This window comes from Saimiri boliviensis, chromosome 7 (genome assembly GCF_048565385.1).
Source record: "Saimiri boliviensis isolate mSaiBol1 chromosome 7, mSaiBol1.pri, whole genome shotgun sequence".
Taxonomy (NCBI): Eukaryota; Metazoa; Chordata; class Mammalia; order Primates; family Cebidae; genus Saimiri; species Saimiri boliviensis.
The window spans coordinates 24960041-24981652 of NC_133455.1; the positions used below are offsets into that span (position 1 = coordinate 24960041).

A 21612-nucleotide genomic window follows, 5' to 3' on the forward strand; every position below is an offset into this window, starting at 1 on the left:
AGCTGCTGGGCTCAGGCGATCCTCCTGCATCTGCTGTTCCCATTGCCTGTGATGCTTTCTGTGTATTCAGGTCTCCATTCAAAGGTGGAACAGGGCATACATGCTGGGGGAGTGGGATTCTATTCTTAAGATTGCACTCCAAGAAGCGTCTCTAAGAAGATGACCCTCTATATTTTATTCACAGCACAAATCACCACCTGCTATTAAATTCATTTTATTTTTTTTAGCATTTATATAGAGCTTTCCATGAACCTGGCACGCTTCTGAAACACTGCCAACATAAACCCATGACCAACATTTAATCCCTTAACATCTCCGTGAGGGAGGAGCAATGCTCACTCCCATTTTCCAGATGAGGAAGCTGAGGCACAGAGAGGTGTGATGACTTGCCCACGGTCGCACAGCAGAGCTGGGATTCAAACCCAGGCAGCCTGGCTCCAGATGTGTTTGCCTTACTTATTCTGTGTTTGTTTACTTCACTCTTCAGCGTCTATCACCTCTACTGTCCCCCAGTCCAAGGGCAGGGATGTGTCTGGTTTGTTCCCTGCTGTAACCCCAGTACTCAGATCCAGGCCTGGCTTATATGAGATATTTAATGACTCTTTCTTGGAAGGATGGAGGAAGGGAAACAGGAGGATTAGAGGATTGGAAGAAAGAATCTTTGGCCTTCAGAGCTGAGCCCAAGATTGTCTTGTCGGAAGCTTCTCAGCCTCCTGCGGGGTTTGAGTCCACCCGTCTGGAGAGGCCCCCGTTCTGCACATCTTCATCCTCCAGTAGAATCTCTGTTTTCTGACCCCTCCCAAGAAGAGGTGCCAAACCTCACTCCCTCCCCGGGTCCGTGCTGAGCACACTTCCTCCAGTGACGGGAGCCCTGGAGGGGAACAGTTAAGGCAGGGACAGGAACAAGATGGCCTGCATGGGAACAGGCTGTTGAGTGGCCACCGAGGGGTCTGGGCTACCCTGGACCAGATGTGCTGAGGGAATGAGCAGAGAGAGCTGGGAAGGGGCTTGTGCCCTGCCAAAATCTCCTGGGACCCTGAAACAGCGGACTTCACTCAGGGGAGCAGTAAAAACACATTTCAGTCTCACCCTGTAAAAGAAATTGCCCTTTCCCTATAATATCAACGCAGCGGCTGTGATGGTGGCAAGCACTTCACCAGTCTTGTTTCATTGAATCCTCGGCACTCCTTGAGACAGATGCTTCAGATGAGGCTCTTGAGGCTCAGAGAGGTGAAGTAACCAATATGAGGTCACACAGCCATGAAGTGCTGGAGCTAGAACTGAAACGTAGTTCCAAGTGACATGTAACATGATTCCATGGAAAACCAAGGGAGAAGCTGGAAGCCCAGCCTGGAGCTCCCGATTCTACCCACGTGCTCACTTGCTCACTTCACTGAATCTGAATCTCAGTTTTCTCATCTGTGAAATGAGAATAAAGGGAAATTGGTGTTGTCTGTGACCTTGCGAAGGACTGGCTGTTGTTCTAGGTGTGCCACAGAGGTTCCTTTCCTTCACCATCACCGTATGTTGGGTGGTCCACATGCCCCCGAAGTGGAAATGGAGACTTGGAGGTGTGGAGAGCAGGCCCAGGTCACCCAGCCAGGGCCACCTCCTTGTTAGGTGTTGATGCCCTCTGCTGAGGCTGGACAATAGCCTGGTTTCAATTCAGGGTCTGGAATAAAGTGAAACATGCTTTGCAGGGCCTCTTGCAGAGGATGCAGGGATGCTGATGGGAGGCTGAGCTGAGGCTGGGAATGGCAGAAGCCTCGGTTTCCTCATCCAGCCCGGAGCGGTGCAGGCCTGGGAGGGGGCTGAGAGGCATCTCTGTCCTGAGGCTTGGCTCTCCTCCCGCTTCTGCTTCTAGACACTATGCAGGCTCTGTTCATTTCTGGAAGTAAAGCCCTCTGCTTTGGGCAGGTTCAGCTGACTGGACTCAGCCTTGCCCTCTCTCCATCGTGGGACAGGGGCTCGTGGAACACCACAGGCTGCTTTTTCTGTACGCACATTTGCTGAGCTCCTGCTGTATACCAGGCACCCTGTCCACATCACTGTGTCATGACACGCTCATGCTAACCCAGGAAGGAAGTACTAATAGCCCATCTTACAGACGGGGCTCAGAGAGGAAAAGCCATTTGCCCACCGTCGCTGGGCTAGGAAGGGCTTTTGAACCAGGTCTGGCTGACTCCTGAGAGTGGGCTCTTGGCTGCCGTGCAGCTTGGAATGGGGGATGCATCAGATAAGCTTGTTGTAGCCAGCCAGGACCCCGGTCTTGCTCTTGGAGTGGCGACTCAGGTGGAGTGTAAATCAACCTTGAACCTCTGGCCCAGAGATCTTAGAGCTGTCAGGGGTCCCAAAAGCTTCCTTTATCCAGACCCTCCCACTGACTTGATTTCCTGAAAGGAAGGTTTTATTATTGCCATTTTGTAGGTGACTCCAGTCCAGCTCAGAGTGGCAAAGCAACTTGCCCAGGATCACACAGCATGGAGCAGAGTCGTGCTGTTTTTACATTGGTCCCATGGCTGGAAATAGACACTTGGTTCATTCAGTTATGGTGTCTTTTGAAAGCTGAAAGGAAGCTTTGAGATCATCAACTCTGAACCCCTCATTCGATAGATGGGGAAATTGAGGCCCCAAAGAGTCAGGGATATATTTAAGGACAGTTGCCAAGTAGAGCCTGTTCATTATAAAAGAAAGAACACAAGATTGGTGCTTCATCTGGGTTCAAATCCCACCTCTGCCCTTCACCAGCCACATAACCTTGGTAAGACTCTTAACCTCCCTGGGGCTCAGTTTCTCAGCTCTGAAACAGATATAATAAGGACCACTGTCTCATGGGGTTTGGGTGAGATTATGCTCAAAAAGGGCTTCTCCATGTCCTGAAACACATAGTAGGCGTTCAATAAAATGTAGTTACTATGGTGGTTATTACTGACATTATTTAACGCGGACACTCTAGGGTGTGATGCTCCTTTGCAGGATGGCACTCTGCCTCTGGTGTACCTGGCTGGGGCTCTGGTATGAGTCTGGGGGGTCTGGTGCAATGTTCTGCTCATCCATCCGCCAGAGCAACAGAGAAGGAAGGAGTGAGGCATGGGGCTTAAACACAAGGGCTCCGGAGATGAGTCTGGGTTCTCCACCTCTTTGCCCTTCTTCCCTCCAGGCAGATTGCGACCCTGTGGCTGGGGAAGTTCCTTGAGCTGCCACTTTTCAGGTATCTCAAGGCGCCAGAGAAGAGAAGCAAGGGCAGAGGGTGAGCTGTGGTGATCTGGTTGTAAGAGAACAGCGACTTCTCAGGGGGCGCCTCTGGGGTCAGGCAGGGCCTCTGTCACCTCCCGGAGTCGAGGCTCCAAGCCCACACTCAGAACAGCACACCCAGTGCGTGCCATGGGCTGGTTCCCAGCATGGGCAGAAGTCACTCAGCCCAGCTGCCTTCTCAACCACATCCTGAGCAAGCCATAAGCACCCCCAGCTCCGGCCGCCCTTTAGATACACTGTGGACAAAGGTTGGGGATTATTTGCATGAGTGGACCCAAGGTGGACTTCAGGGGATTAGCTAAACAGGGTGCTGGGCCTCCCAGTCCAGTGGGATATGCGCAGGGGAGAACATTTGTTGACAGGCCCACTCCAGAGGCTGGGGCAGTGTGTATGGGGAGAGGCACGAGCTGGGTGGCTGGGAAGATACTTAGGGTTTATGCATGGGACCCATTACTGGGGGCTCCAGGGGCTTTCTGGCCTGGAAGGACAGACGTCCGTCAAATGTTCTTGCTGGGGACCTTTTGTGGTTAGGAATGGCTGCTGGGGAGACGGTTACAAGGACAGCTAGGTGTCCAATAAGATAATGAGGCTGAGTCTGCAAGAGAGTGTTCTTGTGGAACTTGGTGCTGAGCTGGAGTTCAGTCTGGGGCTTGGGTCGAGCCTCAGCTCAGTCCGTGGGTAAGCAGGGTCTAGATCGCTCAGGCCATAGTAAGATGTCGGTCTTGCTTCTAAGAACAAGGAGGTGCTAAGGGGTTTTCAGCGAGGAGTGACACGATGTAATTTGGTGATGCGCAAATCCGTGAGCTGTTGGGAAGATAGATGTGGGGGGAGGGAGGGAGGGGGAGGTGTGGAGAGTCTGGTTTCTGAGTCAGGATGCCAGCAGGAAATGGAAGACCCACTCAAATGAGGTGATTGATGAGAACTTAGGGGAAAGGGTAGACAGTCCAAGGGATCCCCACCACGCCCCGGGCCCAGTAAGGGGGAGAACTCACTGCCCCTAGACTGAGGGGCTAGAGGAGGAAGTGGTTATGGTGCCTTTCGTACCTCCGACAGGGAGGGAGCTGGAGGGTTCGCACCCAACCACATGCTCCATGTCTGCAGTTAGGGAACATACCAGAGGTCAGAGGGCAAAGAGCCCGTGGAGATTTTCAAGGAGGTCAGCAGACAGAGATCCCCAGGGAGGAAGGAAACACTTTTACGGCTCAGGAGTAGCTCTCTAATGGGAGGACGCCAGGCAGTGGTGTGAATATTCTGGGGGGTCTCCCTGCATCTGTGTACTCATCAGCTGCTCTTTCCGGCTTCCAAGCAGGCGGGCGTCCGGGTCCAGGGGCATACGCTCTTTGTTTTTGCCCATTCTTATGAGGTCCTGAGCTCCACTGTGGCCCTTTCCAAACCCTAAAGAAAATGGGGCAGCCTGGTAGGCAGCCGGTGCCTCTCTGCTCTGCTGCAGTGACTCAGTGTGAGCTCCCGCATGTGGGCGTGGGAGCAGGGAGGAAATTCTCTCCCGACATGGAGCTAATTCTGTCCTGGGGCTGGCAGCCAGGCCTGCGGCTGGAACATCTGCAGGCACTGTGTGGTTTCCAGGTTCCCGAGTCTCTCAGAGCCTGGGGAGACAGGGATTGTAACCCTGGAAGTGTCCTTGGAGCCCTCCTTGGGAGATGAGTGGGCTCTGCTCTCTGCCCTGGAAGCTAGGAGATCTGGTGAATAGGACCAGCCCAGAAACTCTGGCAGCAGGCAAAGACATCGGCACCTACCATAGTCCAGGCTGCGGGAGGCTGGTATGCTGCTCAGGAGAGACATTTTTGAGGGCAAGCATGGTGGCTGGCAGGTTTCACTACATTCCAGCTGCTGGCTGAGGCTGTGATCTTGGGCTTTGGGGTCAAAAAGTCCTTGGATCAGGGTGTAAAGGTATCTGCTGCATCGAACTTTAAACTTCACATTGTCCTCCATTCTGCTCAGCCTTGCGGAATTTCCCCCCTGGACACTGGGTTTCTCAAGACTCTACCCCTGAAACTATGTAATTTACTGCACTCTCCCCTCTGCTTGCAACCGATACCCCACCCTCCGTTTATGATCATGCCTATTTGTAATAGATAACCCCTACCCTTGTGACCATGCACACCGTGACGCCCTTCCCCTCCCCAAGATAGATTACCGACCCCTACCCTTGTGACTGTGCACACCGTGACGCCCCTCCCCTCCCTAAAATAGATTATATCTTTAACTGACCACTTGCTCCAACCTGTAAAACCAGCTTCTATCTCACCACCACCACCCTCTGCTGACTCTCTTTGCAAACTCAGCCTACATGCACCCAGGTGAATAAACAGCCATGTTGCTAAAAAAAAAAAAAAAAAAAAAAATTCCTGAGCTGATGCTTAAAGGCTGTGTGAATCTGGACTAATCACTTCACCTCTCTGAGTCTGTGTTTGCAAATCTATGCAATAGTCTATGCGGACCACGCTGAGGCATACGTTATGGAAGTGCCAGGCACAGTTTTAGGCTCTGGGGATACACCATAAACAAGAGAGACCAAGCCCCTCTTCTCTGATTCAGAGATGGTCATGCACTCTCTGGGCCTTAGTTTTCCCTGCTACAAGAGAAGATGTCCTCCGAGGGGCCTCCCAGCTCCTTTTGGAGGCTGACGGAACTGGAGGAGAGGTGTCTGGGCCATCTGGCTGGACTGTCAGGGTGGGTCATGTGGGGAGAAGGGGACAGGAGCCAGGCCAAACATGGTCATTTGCAGAATGAGGAAAGTTTCCAGTCTCCCTGATGGACTCTTACGCCCACAGGCCGTGATAAGGCCCCTGCCTTTGGCCCGCAGCCTGCTTTCAGGAAGAGGTTAGTGGTAGGCTGCGATGAAAGAGACAGCAGATTGGCCGAGCAGCTGCTGGCAGCTTGGGCCGGCTAGGCGCACAGGTGAGTAATGTCGCAGGTGAGGGGCTGCTGGCCGAGCTTGTCAGAGGGGGAGGGCTCACTGACGGACGTGCCTGGAGGCAGCAGGGGAGGAGAAAGAGGAGGAGGCGCAGATCGAGAAGACAGGGAGACTGTAGAGAGATGGAAGAGATGGAGAAGGCCAGGAGCAAAGATGGGCAAACACAGAGACCGGGGGAGCGAGAGAGGCAGAAAGAACGAGTCAGATGAGATGGAGTAGAATAAGAACAGGACAGAGGCGGGAGCAGGGAACGAGCAAAGGACAGACAGACCAGGACAGAAAAGGAGCCAGTGCTTTGCAGATGTAGGGAACCCACTGGGCAGAGGGGTTTAATCAAGGAATCAGAAGGCAAATATCTGCCGCCCAGATGGCCCCTGACCCTGCTGTACAGTGAGCCCACAGGACACAGACCAGCGGAGGGACAGCCAGAGGAGGTGGGGCCCTGGATCCATATAGACCCGGGTTCGAATCCCAGTCCTGGAGTGGCAAGGAGCGCTCACTGCCCTTAGGTTGTGGGGCAAGAGGCAGCAGTGGTTCCTGGCGCCTGGAGTGTAGCTGTGGCCAGTTCCACCCGTGGAGACCCTACAGGGTAGGAGCAAGGAGGGTAAACACCCGACCTTGCTCTCCTCCAGCCCCGCAGTCCCTGCTTGAGACTATCATCATCGGCCAACCAGGCAGCTGTGACGGGTGACTCAGGCAAGCTACTTGCTCCCCTGCCTGGGCTTTGGACATCCCCACAGCCTGTGGGGGCAAAGTGGGACTGATGTCAATGACCTTGCAGGGTTAGGGGGTGGCTCAGAGAGGACACGTGTGCTCTTATCCACGGTGGGCTGCATCCCGGCATCCACACCAGAGCCCGGGTGCAGGAGGCTCCACGTATCCTTGAAGGATGGATGAATGAATGACCCCCACCTCCAAAGGGCTTCTGTTGGAACTGAGACTGGAAGCATTTCCCATTCAGGCTATTAACCAGAGGCAGAGGGACCTGGAGGAGAAAATCACAGGGGACCTGGAGCCTTGCCTTGCTCCGTCTGTGAAAGGCACACCCCAAATCTTGCCAGATTGATCTTCTGGGGGCCCTTGGGAGGTTCCACTGGGGCAAAGGTCAGAGTCTTCTGGAATGTTCCAAGGAGGCGAGGCAGTGGACAAAGAGAGTGAGCTTGTCAGTTCAGCAGGCTTTGGGTCTGAAGTCTGTGTCTGAACATTCCTCCAGAATGGCTAATTGGGCCTACCTGCTTGTCTGAGCTCTCTGTGTGACCTTGGGCATGTTACTTACCCTCTCTGTGCCTCTTTTCTCATTAGTAAGTGCTTAGAACAGCGGCTGGAATGTAGCGAGGACTGTATGTGTATTTGTTTAATAAAACTTAAGCCAATAATGGCATTCGAGGCTTTTGTTCTGCATGGCAAGAGGAGCCAGATGTGACCTTGAGGCCCCGTTCCTTTCCCAGCAAGTGTCCTGCAGTGGGGCTGTGGGCAGGGTGCGGCCATGTGTCTGGTGACTGGGGCTGGGCTTGAGTAGGAAGGTCTGGGGCCCAGGACTCTGCACAGGCGCTCCTGGCTGGGCTGACGCTGTTACTTCCGTTGGCTGGCCCAAGTTCATTCCCGCCTAATGGGGAAGAATGTTAGGTGGGGCCCCGAGAGCGCGTGTTTGGGTCCCTGCCTGCCCATTGTGGCTTGGTCAGGGATTCAGTAGCCAAGACTCTGAGCTGGGCACCACCCAGGCATGAGCCCCAGGCAGGAACTGGAGTGTTTGTTTGTTTGTTTTGGGCTTTTCTGCACCTCAGGAGAGGAGAGAAGGCTGACATAATTATACCCCTCTATTCCCCCGCTTCTCCATTCCTCTGCTTCTCCATCAGGGGCCCCTGGAAGCCCCCACACTTGTATTTTCTTTCTTCACTGTGCTCATTTCCCTGTAGCCCTATTTCCTCGTTCCATTACCCCTCCCACCCACCCTCCCATGGAGCCATTCTAATGTGTTCAATGTGCGTCTTGCTGTTTGGCTGGATTCTCGCAAAATGCGTATTGCTGCTTTGCAGACATGTTCTCAATGTACCGCAGCACTGTTAGGGTCCCCACAGCCAGCACCTGCGGCTCTTTGTTGGAGAGCTGACCTTGGAGGCTGGGAGGGGCTGGGACTCAAGGGCGGAAGGATGCAGATACTCAGCCTCCTGGAATGTGACCTGCACTGTTCCCAGGGTCCTCGGTGAGTGTGAGCCAAGGCCACCCTCTGTAGGACTCTGCGGGTTGCTGCACCCCTGCCTGGCTTCCTCCCACTTCCCCACTTGCTCACCAGTTTTTCCTGCAATTAATAAATTACTTTGCTGGGATCCTCAGTGGAAAGTTTGCTTTCGGGGAAAGAAGACACATCCCAAAACAATGGACATGGACACCCAGCTGTGCGTTGCCTTGCAGGGAGTTGGGGCGCTGCCTGGATATTCACTAGGAGCCATCACAGGGGGTTCACAGGTACCTGCAGCATGGCATGAGGTGCCCGTGCTCCCACCAGGCCAACCAGGGGAGCGTCCAGCTTTCTAATTCTTGCCATAGTCTAGTAGGTGTAGGATGTCATCTGGTTGTGGTTTTCATGTGCATTTCTTTGTTCTTCAATTTGTCATATGCCTGAATTTGGGGGTTTCCCTCCTGTCAATTGCCTGTTCCTATCATTTGCCCATTGTCCTGTTGGGGTTGCTGTTTTTTGGATTTGCAGGAAGGGGTTCCTTGAATACGCTAGATGGCAATCCTTTTTGGGTTTGGAGATTGTAAATATCTTCCTCCATGGGAAGTAGGAAGTGTGTGTGTGTGCATTTGAATGTGTGTGCTTGTGTGAACACATGTGCCTGTGTGTGTATGTGTGTGTAGCCCATTAAAAGGGTGGGATCTGGGCCCCCACATAGGCTAAGCTTCAGAGCAGAGAGGTGGAGGTCAGATTCCGAAACACAAGATGAGCATTTAAGTGGAGCCACAAATAGCAACACTAACAACAACAACAACATGGGCATTAAGCTTTATGTGTTTCCAAAGCCTCAGTCTCCTCATCTGTAAAATGGGGAAGGATACCACCCCCTTTGCAAGGCTGTTTGGGGACAGTCTGTGACAGCATTTCCAGTGGGCTTGGCTCCTGCTACATAGTAAGTGCTTAATAAATTATGATGCCAGCAATCGTAAAGCATGTGCTTATTATGTGCCTACTGTGTGCCAGGCACTGAGCTGGGGGCTAGCAGAGGAGAGCACATGTTACACAGTAGGGCTTTTGTGTGTGGGTGGTCTGGGTGGCATTGTTAGGGAAGACATGGTCTGCAGCAGAGGGAGAGGCCCAGGGAACTGGACAGAGTGAGAGTCAGAACCAGGTGCTGGTAGCAAAGTTGGGTGGACGCTGATTGTGGTCACAGCCACCGCTGACAACAGCAATAGCAACATTGGCTTTCTGCTTTGCAGTGATGCAATGTGCCTCACAGTGTTTATTCCACCTCCCTGAGCCTCTGTGTCCCTCCCCATCTAAAAATGCATGTAATTGTGTCCCGACCCTGTAGGGTGATCACGAGGATTGGGTGAGATGCGATAAACTTCTTGGCTCATTGTCCAGCACAAAGGAAGTGCTTTATTAATTATTAATGGTGAACTTTCTTATGCCAGGCAGTGCTGCAAATGCTTAACCAATGCCCCTTATTCAGTTCTTACAACAGCCTTAGGAGGTGGGCCCTTGGATTATCCCCATTGTACCAGTATTGAAATTGAGGCTTTACAGAGGGCTCAAGTAAGTATCGTATTCAAGGTTGCACAGCTCACAGGTCATGGGAGAGTCCAGCCCTGATGGATGGAAGCCACATCCTGGGCCCTGAGTCCCTTTGTTGTGTATTTTGGTGTTCCATGGCATCAACAATGTCACTGTTATTATTCCTAATTTCCAGACAGATCCAGTGAGATAGGCAAAAATATTCATTCATTCATTCATTCATTCATTCATTCATCAAACAATATTCTGGGTAAGGCACTAGAGTTCCATAAGATATTACCATTGGGGAAGTTAGGTGATAGGTACATGGAACTTCTCTGTACTACGTTTGCAATTTCTTGTGAATCTGTAATTATTTCAAAACAGAGTTGTAAAGGGAGTAGAGCAGAAGTGACCCCTATGTGATTTCTGAACACTGACCCCAAGGTTAGGTTATAAAAGGCCATGTTCCCTGGCACACTTGCTCCTGGAGCCCAGAGCTGCCAGACAGCAAGCCTGCTCCCCATGAAGCTGCCATGCTGTGAGTAAGCTCAACCCACATGGTGCCCTGGTCCATAGTATCAGAAAAGCAAAACGAAACCGAACAAAGCCCGACGTCCAGAGGACTTGTCTGGTGCCTGGATTTTGCTCCAGTCTGAGGAAATGGAGCTGAATAAGACCTAGTTCTTGTCCTCAGATAACTTGTTGTCTGATCAGATGAATAAGCCGGCAATAATCACATAAATGCCATGTGCCCCACAGGGGTGAGCAGGACCCTGTGGGGGCCAGAATGGGGGGTGTATTTGTTTTCTAGTGCTGCCGTAACACATTGGCACAAACTCAGTGTCTTAAAACAGCAGGAATTTATTCTCTCGTGGTTCTGGAGGCCAGAACTCTGAAATCAAGGGCCGTGCTCCCTCTGAAGGCTGTAGAGGACGATCTCTCCTTGCCTCTTCCAGCTCCTGGTGGCTCCAGATGTTCTCTGGCTTGGGACAGCATCCCTCCCGTCTCTGCCTCCGTCCCCACATGGCCTTCTGTTCCGTGTCCACGTGAAATCTCCTCCCTGCTTTTTCTCTTATATGGTGACTGTCGTTGGGTTTGGAGCCCACTCTCATCCCGGATGATCTCATCTTGAGATCCTTATGCTCAGCTGCAAAGACCCTCTTCTCAAACAAAGTCACCCTTACAGGTTCTAGTAGAAGCACCATTTTGGGGGCAGAGGGGATGCAGAGGGCATCCTTCCACTCACTACAGGAGGGAGAGGGGATACTTCCTGGAGAGGATGCCTGAACCTGGTTGCTAGGAATGAGGTTGAGCTTAGAGAAGGAATTTAAAAGGCAGTAGAAACTCCTGCACTGAAAAAAAAAAACCAAAAATCCATAATTCTGATTTGTAGAGACTGCCACCTAGCAAATGCGTTGGTCAGGAAAAGTTTCGGTTGTTCCAGTTCATGCCTCTTCCACAAAGCACAGCTCTCAGACCTCTGGGGCCTGACCTTCTGGGTCTTTCCCTGACATTCTTGCCAAGACTGGGAGGAGCTGGGAGAAGCACCTGGTACAGGCATATGCAGTACGTCCCAGAGCCAACAGCGTTCTCGAGACCATCTGCTGCCCAGTCCTGACTCCAAAAACAAATCCCTGTCACCTTAGCTCATCCTGGTCCCGCACAGCAGGCGGGGTGGTTATTGTTATCATCCCCATTTTGCAGATTGCACAGCTGAGGCCCTGAGAAAAGAAGCAACTTGCTCAGGTGACACAGCATCTCCTTCCTCCCACATGTGGGCCCTGTGCTGCCACCTCCTCCCTGGCATTCCCTTCTGGAATCCTCCTGGGACTGTTCCAAGGAAATGGACCAGCGTGACTGGCTTGGGGAGTTCTGGCTCAGGAGGCTCAGGGTGGGGTGACATGCCCTGGAGCCAAATCCAGCGTGCGTGCAGGGTCTCAGCCAGAATCTAGGGGCTGAGACTGGAGAATGGGCTCCCCCTGAGTTCTCACCCTCAGCAGAGGGTCAAAAGGGAGGCAGATGTATCAGCCCGGCCTGCCTGCCTGGGCTATGAATGATGTGGTCTCTGGGGAGTAACCCCCGTGTGTGCCCCAGACCTCAGCTAGATTGTCCTGAAAACTGGGAGCGTGAATTCCCTGAAGGACGAGGAAAAGTGCAGCAACAAGGAGGGTGTCTCTGTAGGGCGGAGCTGCAGAGCCTGGTGCATCAGGAAAGGGGTGAACAGACACCGAGAAATGCGTTCTGCTTTCCAGAAAGCAATGTGGTGAGGAGCAAGACTCATAGAGGGAACCCCGATGTGGATCTGTCACTGGCTGAACTCTGTGGCGCTAGCATCACTTCTTCACCTTTACAATGGGAGTGAGAGCAGTCCTACTCCTGGAGGTTGTTGGAGATCCATGAACTGATACAATGAAAGTGCTTGTTACAGTGTTTGGGCTCTGATGTGTATCCAATCAATTACTTATTACAAGGAAGTAAAACCAGTATAAAGTATAATTAGATGTAGTCATAAGGACCAACCAAAACCAATGTAGAAACCTGCAGACCAGAGGTTTTTATGCCTTTGACCAACAAACATGATTCTGAGCTTCCTTGTGGCCACATCAAAAAGGGAAATGTGATCAGTTCTAGAACATGGATGATCAAGAACGAGAAAGCAACCCAGTTCTTCAAGAGGAGCACATTGTTCCTTACCCTGAATCCTCCAGAGTATTTCTCACCAAACAGAGAGCTTCATAAAGGATACTCCAAGGGAGGCAGTGGGCAGCATCATTGACTAGGAATTACACAGCACTGCAGGTGTGAGTTTCATGTGGTAACTCACTGCAGAGGCCTTGAGGGGAAGATGAAGGGAAATCTGTGAAGGTGGTTCAGGGAAGGTAGCTCTGTGGCAGGACCGGGAATGTGAGAAAGGTCTGGGCTATCAGGACTAGAGGTTGAGGATTACAGAGCTCAGAGTGGTTGGTTGGGATCCAGAGCTGATAACCCCTCAGGGAAACAGGAGGAGCCCAAGAGCCTTTTCACCTGAGATCCTTGGAAGTTAGATTCTGGAGTCAGAGCTCCCTGCTGTGTGGCCTCAGGCAAGTGTATTCACCTCTCTGAACCTCAGTTTTCTCATCTGCAAATAGGATTTATTATTATTATTTGAGATGAAGTTTCACTCTTGTTGCCCAGGCTGGAGTGCAATTGAGTTGCAGAGAAGATAACTGACCTGCCCGAGGTCACAGGGGAGTTCTTACAGACCCAGGATGTGGATGCAGGCAGTCTGCCTGGGCCCCTGAGTCTGCTGTTCTGCTTGGTTTGGGAGCAGAAATGTGCTCAGGACAGGAGGCATGTGAGTTAGGACAGAGCAGAGGCTCAAAACACACCTGTAACTTGTGCCTCCCTTACACTTCCAGGGAGAGCTAGGGGGCTTGGTCAGGGCGGCAGGGCGGGGGTGGGGGAAGAGGTGCACCAACGGGGAACACAAATCCACTCAATTCCTGGAAGGACGAGGAGTCAGGTGTGGATGGACAGACCAGAGGATGTCAGCGCCATTCTGTGCCAGCCCAGCCTGGTCCCACCTCTAGGATGAAAAAAACATGGCCTCTGACCCGAAGCTGCTCCCAGCCCAGCCAGAGAGCCCAGCCTGATGCAATCTGCTGCGGGCTGCATCTGCACAGATGCTGTGCAGAGCTCTCAGTCCTGAGTCGCAGAGCTCTCAGTCCTGAGTCCCAGATCCTCCTCCACCTCTGCTCGGGACTCACACACCCGCCCACTGTCAATGAGGGAGGGGAAGGTTAGAGATGGGAAGTGCCTGGTATGCCCTTCCTCCTTTCTCTGCCTTCTACCTTCTTAACTCATACTTGTCCTTAAAACTCAGCTTAGATGCCACTGGCCCCAGGAAGCTTCAGACTCCCAGGCTGGGTAACAGCCCCTCCTCTGAGCTTCTGGGGGCATTCTAGGCTTGCCCCAGACTCAACACTGTCTCTTTGTCTTGTACCTGTGAGCTCCTTTTGGGAAGGGACCCTAGGAGGGCCATGTCCTCATCCCTGCTGCCTGCACAGTCTGGCACAGGGAATGTCAACTTGGTCATTTGTTCCCAAAGGAAGGTTGGTGGTGGTCATCAGTCTGGGCAGATCATGGTCTCAGGGGCAATGTGGACTGATGAGGCCCAGGCTCTGCAGATGTGGTTCGAATCCCAGCTCTTCCAACCCCTGCCTGCATGCTTGGGCGGGGGTCCCGATCTCTCTGAGCCCTGCTATAGCCCTTCATGAGGTTAAAGTGAGACCATCTGGACTGAGGGCTCAGCATGGTCCCCGGTATAGAGCCCAGTGTGCATTCCCCACTACTATCATGCACACCAGTCAGGTTTCCACCAGTCCTGGGAAGCCAGCTCCAGTGTCCTGATCTTCTCTCTGCATTCCAGTGCCACAGGAAACCCTTGGGGACCCCTTGGTGGGCACTGCTGAATTATCCTCTCAGCATACGGAGTGGGATGACACCCAAGCTTTGATTCTGAGCCCTTTGAGTGCAGAGCCCTCAATGGAATTTTCCAAGTGGCTTTTATTTAATAAAAGCAAAAGATGACTTTTATGTAATAAAATATAACTTTAAGCCCAGAGGATCAGTAATGAATGCATGTGCAGGAAGGTTGGAGTTATTTATAATGAAGCATCGATTGGCAGTCTCGCCAAGTTGAAACATCGGGTTTGGAGCCCATTTGACAAGATGGGGAGATCTTGAACAGCAGAAAAAAGTGCATAGACTCTGGAGTGTCAGAGCCCTGGCTTTAAATCCTGCTCATCAGCTGTGCACCTCTAGGAATAATGCAATCGTTAGTATTTATTGAGGGCTTACTATGTGCCAATACCAAGCTAAATGCTCCACATTGCTGATGCATCTAGTTTTTATATCCACTCTGTCAAGTGACTATGCCCATTTTATTGATGAGAAAACTGAGATTCAGAGAAGAGAAATCACGTGCCCAAAGCCACGCAGCTCATAAGCGGCCAGGGTTGGGTATGAATCCTGCATGCAATCACTGCCTCCAAGACCTTGCAAACTTGCAAACTCCTCAGAATATGTTTGTTCTTCCATAGATTGGGAAAATACTCAACAAGATTGTTATGGGGCTTGTTTGAAGTGCTACTTAAGTTGTCCACACAGCAGAGGCTCAGTGGATCTATTTGTGTCTGTCTTCACACCAGACTCCTGTGGCCTCAGAGCCTGCGTCTCATTCATGGTTCCCACAGGGCTCAGAGAATGTCCAGTGAGAATGATGCTGTCTTCTCTGAGCCTCAGTCTCCCTATTTCTTAACACTAAAGTAATAAAACCTGCCTGGAAAAGTCTCCAGGAAGGCTAAATAACAAGAAGGAATTAAAGTTCTTGGCACATAGCAAGTACTCTGGGCAGGTCTTCTGTTTTCTCTGTGCCCACACTACCTGAAACAGTGTTTTTTGGGTCCTGACCTGGTAGTGGATTGAGCCATCCTTGCTCCTCCTTCGTGTCTTCCTTCACTCATGCCCAACTCCAGCCGTCAGCTAAGGAGGTGCCGGGGGAGACAAATAGTTAGAATGAAGCCCTTGACCTGGGTAGAGTCCGTTGATCTAGGTTCTAGGGGCTCCATCCCTTCCTGGCTGCATAACCTTGGCTGAGCATCAGCCTTTCTGAACTTCTGCTTCCTTCTCTGCACAATGAGAATAACAACAACAGATCTTATTTCTGGCTGGATCCTCTTAACCCTCTGGTTCTTAGCCCTGAATCCAATTGCTGCTTTTTTCCCTTACCTGTAGGTGTTTTTAGCTGTGCACGGGGACTGATTGGCTGAGGACTCACATTGGAGAGCTCCAGACAACGTAACAGTGAACGGTGAGGAATCCCTTGTAATCTGAACTCCAAAGGGTACCAGTGACCACTGACAGGGTGGGTTCACAGGGGGAATACAGCAAGGCTGTCCGCTCGGTTTTAGAAGTGTGGTTGGAGCCAAGTTCACAGCACCATGTACCTCTTCCTTATTGCACTTAGCATTATTGCAATGTTCCCATTATTTGAGGGACTTTTTGATGAACAATTGTCTCCCCCACTAGACTGTAGAGAAAGGGAGGGCCCCCAAGAGGCAGAAAATGTGGTTGTCAAAAGGATAGACTCTGAAGCTTGGATTTGAATCACAGGTCTGCCTTTTCCTGGCTGTAGGACTTCAGGCAAGTGACATAAAGTCTCCGTGCCTCAGTTCCCTATTTGTAAGATGAGGCTCATAACCTATCTACCTCACCGAATTGTTGGGAAGATTAAAAGAGTATAGGATGCAGTACCTGGCATGTAGGAGGCACTGGAAAGGCATTTGTTCAATAAATAAAACAGCAAAGGAAGTGGTTAAATCACAAAACTGGACTTGCTCAGAGCCCGGGAGGACACTGTTGGTCTTGCTGGTGTTGGTCAACCTCTTAAAGCCAGTTCTAGGTTCCCCTAATGGTTCCTGTCTTCTCTTGCAGAGAATGGAGTATGAAGATTATAACACCTCCTTCAGTTACAATGATGAATACCCTGATTATTTAGACACCATTTTTTTTTTGGAGGAGTCAGCCCCCTTGGGAGCCAGGGTGACCAGGATCTCCATGGTAGTGGTCTACAGCATCATCTGCTTCCTCGGGATCCTGGGCAACGGTCTGGTGATCATCATTGCCACCTTCAAGATGAAGAAGACGGTGAACACGGTCTGGTTCCTCAATCTGGCAGTGGCAGATTTTCTGTTCAACATCTTCCTCCCGATCTATATCACCTATGTCGCCATGGACTACCACTGGGTTTTTGGGACGGCCATGTGCAAGATCAGCAACTTCCTTCTCATCCACAACATGTTCACCAGTGTCTTCCTGCTGACCATCATCAGCTTCGACCGCTGCGTCTCTGTGCTCCTCCCTGTGTGGTCTCAAAACCACCGCAGCGTTCGCCTGGCTTACGTGGCCTGCATGGTCATCTGGGTCCTGGCTTTCTTCTTGAGTTCCCCATCTCTTGTCTTCCGGGACACGGCCGACAATCATGGGAAAATAGCCTGCTTCAACAACTTCAGCATGTCCGCAGCTGGGTCTTCCTTGTGGCCTGCTCAACCCCAGGTGAACCCTGTGGGGTACCACTGGCACATGGTGGTGACCATCACCCGTTTCCTCTTCGGCTTCCTGGTCCCAGTCCTCATCATCACAGTTTGCTACCTCACCATTGTCTGCAAGGTGCGGCGCAACCGCCTGGCCAAGACCAAGAAGCCCTTCAAGATCATTGTGACCATCATCATTACCTTCTTCTGCTGCTGGTGCCCCTACCATACACTCAACCTCCTGGAACTCCACCACATTTCCATCCCTACCTCTGTCTTCACCCTGGGTTTTCCTCTGGCCACTGCCTTCGCCATTGCCAACAGCTGTATAAACCCCATTTTGTACGTTTTCATGGGTCAGGACTTCAAGAAGTTCAAAGTGGCCCTCTTCTCCCGCCTGGACAATGCTCTAAGTGAAGACACAGCCCACTCTTCCTACCTCAGCCACAGAAGCTTTACCAAGATGTCATCAATGAATGAGAGGACTTCAGTGAATGAGAGGGAGACCAGCATGCTATGAGCCTCACTGGGGAGCCCCTCAATGGACCCTGTCAACCCAGGGACAGTCAAGGATATGTCTTCTGAACATCAAGGCAAGAACCTCTTTAGCATCCACCAATTTCCACTGCATTTTTCACGGGGACGACCAGTGTTTTACGCTGGGAATCCAGGCCTGGAACCCCTTTCTCCAAGTGGACAGAACGTGCTGTGTTCCACACAGCCGAGGCTGGTCTCCCGTTTATGCTTCTTGGGAGACCAGCCTTGACTGACTCGAAGTAAACAAGGAAGAACTCTCAAAAGCACTGCCAGTACCTGGGGTTGGCATGAGGCGGTGGGATTAAGCTGCCGACTGTGTGTACCCCAGAATGACACAGACACTCTCCGTGGTCCCTTCCTGCTGTGAGCAGTGGGAGGTCAGAGCAAACCTAGTGTGATACAGAGCACGCCTGGCCCTTGTCTACCTACCATGAGGGGCCTACTATCACTGGCCAGAAAACCCGACCTTTAAGTCACTCCTCCGCATTAAAGCATGTGGAAACGCATAGGTGGTCTGGGAGAGGAAGGTGTCATATCAGCCCATGAATTCCAGAGACCATGAATTTGGCTTTTGGATCAGCTAGCAAGACAGAGAACAGGCTCTGAGAGGTCATGTGGGCTCTTGGCAAGGGAAGACAAGGGAGGGATGCCATGAAGACTTGAGATTTGGCAAAGGAATGAGAAAGAAGAAAAGACCCTTCAAAAGATGCAGGCATGAAGCAGCTCACCCTAGAACGTCACAGGCTGATGGAGCTTCAGGCTGGAGCTATTGCGGGGTGAGGGTGGTGCCAGCCCCTGAGCTCACCGTGCCCTTCTTACCTGCGGGTGGGGTTGTGGCAGGCATCTTCACCAGAAGCCCTCACCTCATCACAGGGATTCTTTCTGCCTTTCCTAATCCACTCAGCTCTGGCTGGAGGGGCTTAGAATAAAACACTGGTGGCGGGGGGCGCTTCTCCTTCTTGTTAATTTTCTCAGTGCCTTTGGAGATGGGTCCAAAATACAGCTTTGGGAAGGAACTCTGGAGAGGCCACTTGGAAGAAGAGTTTGTCCGAGGGTTCAGTCACTTGAAAAAGAGTCTGAAACTGGACTCCTTGAACTGTGGTCCTGACCTGCAGTCACCAAATACCTCCTGGATACAGGTGCCTGGCGTAGCTTTTCTCATCTAATGCTGACACGTCCCTGTGGCACAGAGCGTCATTGCCCCATTTACAAATGACATAGCTGAGGCCCAGAGGGGCAAAGTAACTTGCCCAACATCACACAGCTAATCAGTGGCAGAGTTAAGGTCTGAACCTGGCCCTGTCTGGCTCCAGAAACTCCTTTCCTCTATTTGGAATTTCTCTGTGGAGATTATTCTAGTATATTGATAGCCTACATTTATTGAGCACTTTTTATATTACGCACTTTACATATGTTTTCTCATTTAATCATTACAGCAACCCTGAGTTAGGTACTGCTATAACTTCCCTTTTACATAGGAGGAATCTGAGGCTCAGAGAAGTTAAGTAACTTGCCCAAAGATACCCAGCTAGTCTCTGCCAGAACTTGGATTTGAACATCACTCTGCCTGGCTCAAATGAGGCTGCAGTCAGGAAGGACCTGAAGAGGTTGGAGAGTTTTACCATAAATATTGATTCTTCTGCAAAAGAATGTGAACATCTTAATGGCCTTTAAGAAGCTTTGCAAATAGTTTTCAAAAGTGATGCAACATGGCAGAGAAAACGCCCTTGGCTTCCAGCTGGCTCAACAGCCATTAACACCCCCCTACCATGACTCCCACCTCCTGCATCTCCTGAGATCAAGGCAATGGGGAGGGAGGGCTGGCAGGAGGCAGTCCCTTGTGGGCCCGAGTCCCTTCGGCTCCTAAGTGTCCACGTTCTGTTCTCTTCCAAGTCCCTTTGTCCTTAAGCCGATTCTCCAACAAGATGCAACGAACAGATGCAATGTCTACCCCGCACTGGGCGAGTTCCCGAGGCCATGGGCTGTTTGGAATCACACTTCATTAAGAGACAAACTGTTCCTTCCCTTGTTGTGCCTTAACACTTATGACAAGGCAGCTCTGAATTGACCCCAAGCTGGAGCCTCTGAATGCTGTAAAGAGTTTGAACATAGACAGTTTGAGAGCAAAAAGGGAGCTTTAAATATTGCTCAGTGGCCCCCATCATCCCTCTTCCCATGTTTACTGAGGCACGAGATGGCATGGGATCTGTCCCAGGTCACAGCAGCAGTTATCAGCAACTTGGGCCTCCTGGCTCCTAGGATGCTGCTTTTCCTGGGCTTCTGGGAGTCCAGGCTAGGCTCGGGGAGCCAGGAATTCATGTTGTCATCAGAAAAGCTGATCAACAGGAACACAATTCAAACCCGCTGTTTTCCTCCTTCGAGTCTGGCCTCCCTCTTTCTGGATGCTCTGCTAGTCTTCCTGTTCTAACTTAGGTTCCTGTCAAGTATTTAAATGCAGCCAGAGGGTCCCGTACAGTCTTGTCCCCACAGCTTCATGTGACCCTCTCCATGGGTCATGCAGTGTGCAAAGTGTGCTCACCTGCATTGCTGCACAGGCAACCAACACGCTAGTGCCCAGAGCCTTCTCTCTAGACCCAGGACTCAGCGACGGGGCCTTATTTAACCCTGCCTCCTGGGTGGGGTGGGCGGGCTGAGGGATCATGAGGACCAGAGGTGGAGGGACAAGAAGAGAAGGTGGTGGTTGAAGATGGGGGAGGGGCAGGAGAGGTCACAGAAAGGTCCCAGAGCATGATGATGAAGGAAAAGGGGATCTGACATTCATGAAGCACCTACAATGGTTCAGACACAAACCTCAAAACCTCAAACTGGCCCAGGCAGAAGAGGATCATCATAGCAAGGTGGGGTGGGGGCGCAGAAAGTGAGGGTTCAAGAACAGAACTCACTGGCTCAGAGTTGCACAGCTAGTGAGGTATGGAGCTGGGCTTTGAATCAGGTCAGCTGCCTGAATGACCACCTTCTTCAGCCCTTGGAAGGAGAGGGTCGGGGAGGGAAGAGGGGAAAGGAGATGGAGGAAGAAGGAAGAGAGAAGAGAAGAGAAATGAAGTCAAAAGAGAAAGAGGAATTAGATTTCAGAACCATCTCCAGCTGACTCTTGAGCCAGCAAGGACAGGGAGCAGGGAAGAGCAAGAACACAAAGGGCCTCAGGCACTGGGATGCCTTTGCCAGTCTTAGAAAATTTCCAGGGTACACAGAGCCCTGCAAGTTCTCAGGCTCCCTCTCCAGAGAAGAGCCACAGAAATTCTGGCAGCAAGGTTTAGAAGGGGTGAGGAAACTGGGCACTGACCAAGGGAGGGGATTGGCTCAAATTCTACCTCAGAGTCAGCTCTAGTGGGATTGGGAGCCTGGATGAGTGACAGAAGATAGAATCCAATCATGAGAACAGCAAGGGACCTTCAAACTCATCTTGTCCAGATGTCTCCCATTTCACAGATGAGGGCACTGAGGTTTCGAGAGCTTCCCTTTGAGGACTCTGCAAAATGAGGTGGTGTTTGGTTTGGATGGAAATGGTCGGTGATTCCTCAACTCCTGCCCTGCCTCCCTCTCACGTTCCTCCCTGACATGTTATACTCTTGTTGGGGCTGGGATGTCCTAGGACCATGGTTACCAAATCCTGGGTTGGAAAATTGCTGCTGGGGATGCTATCTAGGACCAGAGAGGAATATACTATTTCTACTGTGAACTAATTCAGCAGGGGGTCTGCTTACTTTCTACCTTTGAGGACAAAGTTTCTCTCGAATAAAGAGACTGAAGCAAGAGTGCGTGGCTCAGTTCTGGTGGTTCCTGCCATCACCTGCCCATTGCCTTCCCCACTGACTTCATACAGTAGCAGCTGAGGCTCAGCGAGGTGACGCGGCCAGTGCAAAGTCACAGAGCTATGCTGTGGACAGCAGGAGAAGCCCTGAAGTCCCCAACCTGCCATTCTTAAACTATTGAGCTCCCAGCAATTTGCATTTTGAAAAAAATTCTTTTTACTTATTTTACTTTTCTAGCAATTGAGTTACTCACCCAAGATAATAAAGCAAACCACAGCAGATAAGGGACACAAAGCCATGCCTCCATATGGCCAGGTCTACACT

General features: G+C 51.4%; 1 protein-coding gene across 2 annotated transcripts in view; it reads left to right on the top strand.

The window, feature by feature from the left end:
• CMKLR1 (chemerin chemokine-like receptor 1) overlaps positions 1 to 21291 on the top strand; it is a 51279-nt gene extending 29988 nt beyond the window's left edge. Inside the window, exons 1-3 of one of the 2 annotated variants that reach the window (XM_010342911.3) lie at positions 4123 to 6174; positions 15681 to 15756; positions 16380 to 21291. In XM_010342911.3, the coding sequence (XP_010341213.1) occupies positions 16383 to 17498 (1116 nt within the window). In that variant the 5' untranslated portion in view covers positions 4123 to 6174; positions 15681 to 15756; positions 16380 to 16382 and the 3' untranslated portion in view covers positions 17499 to 21291. Of the gene's footprint in view, positions 1 to 4122; positions 6175 to 15680; positions 15757 to 16379 lie in introns of those variants that run through there. The other variant, XM_003932296.4, reaches the window with a different exon arrangement.
• The last annotated feature ends 321 nt before the right edge of the window (positions 21292 to 21612 follow it).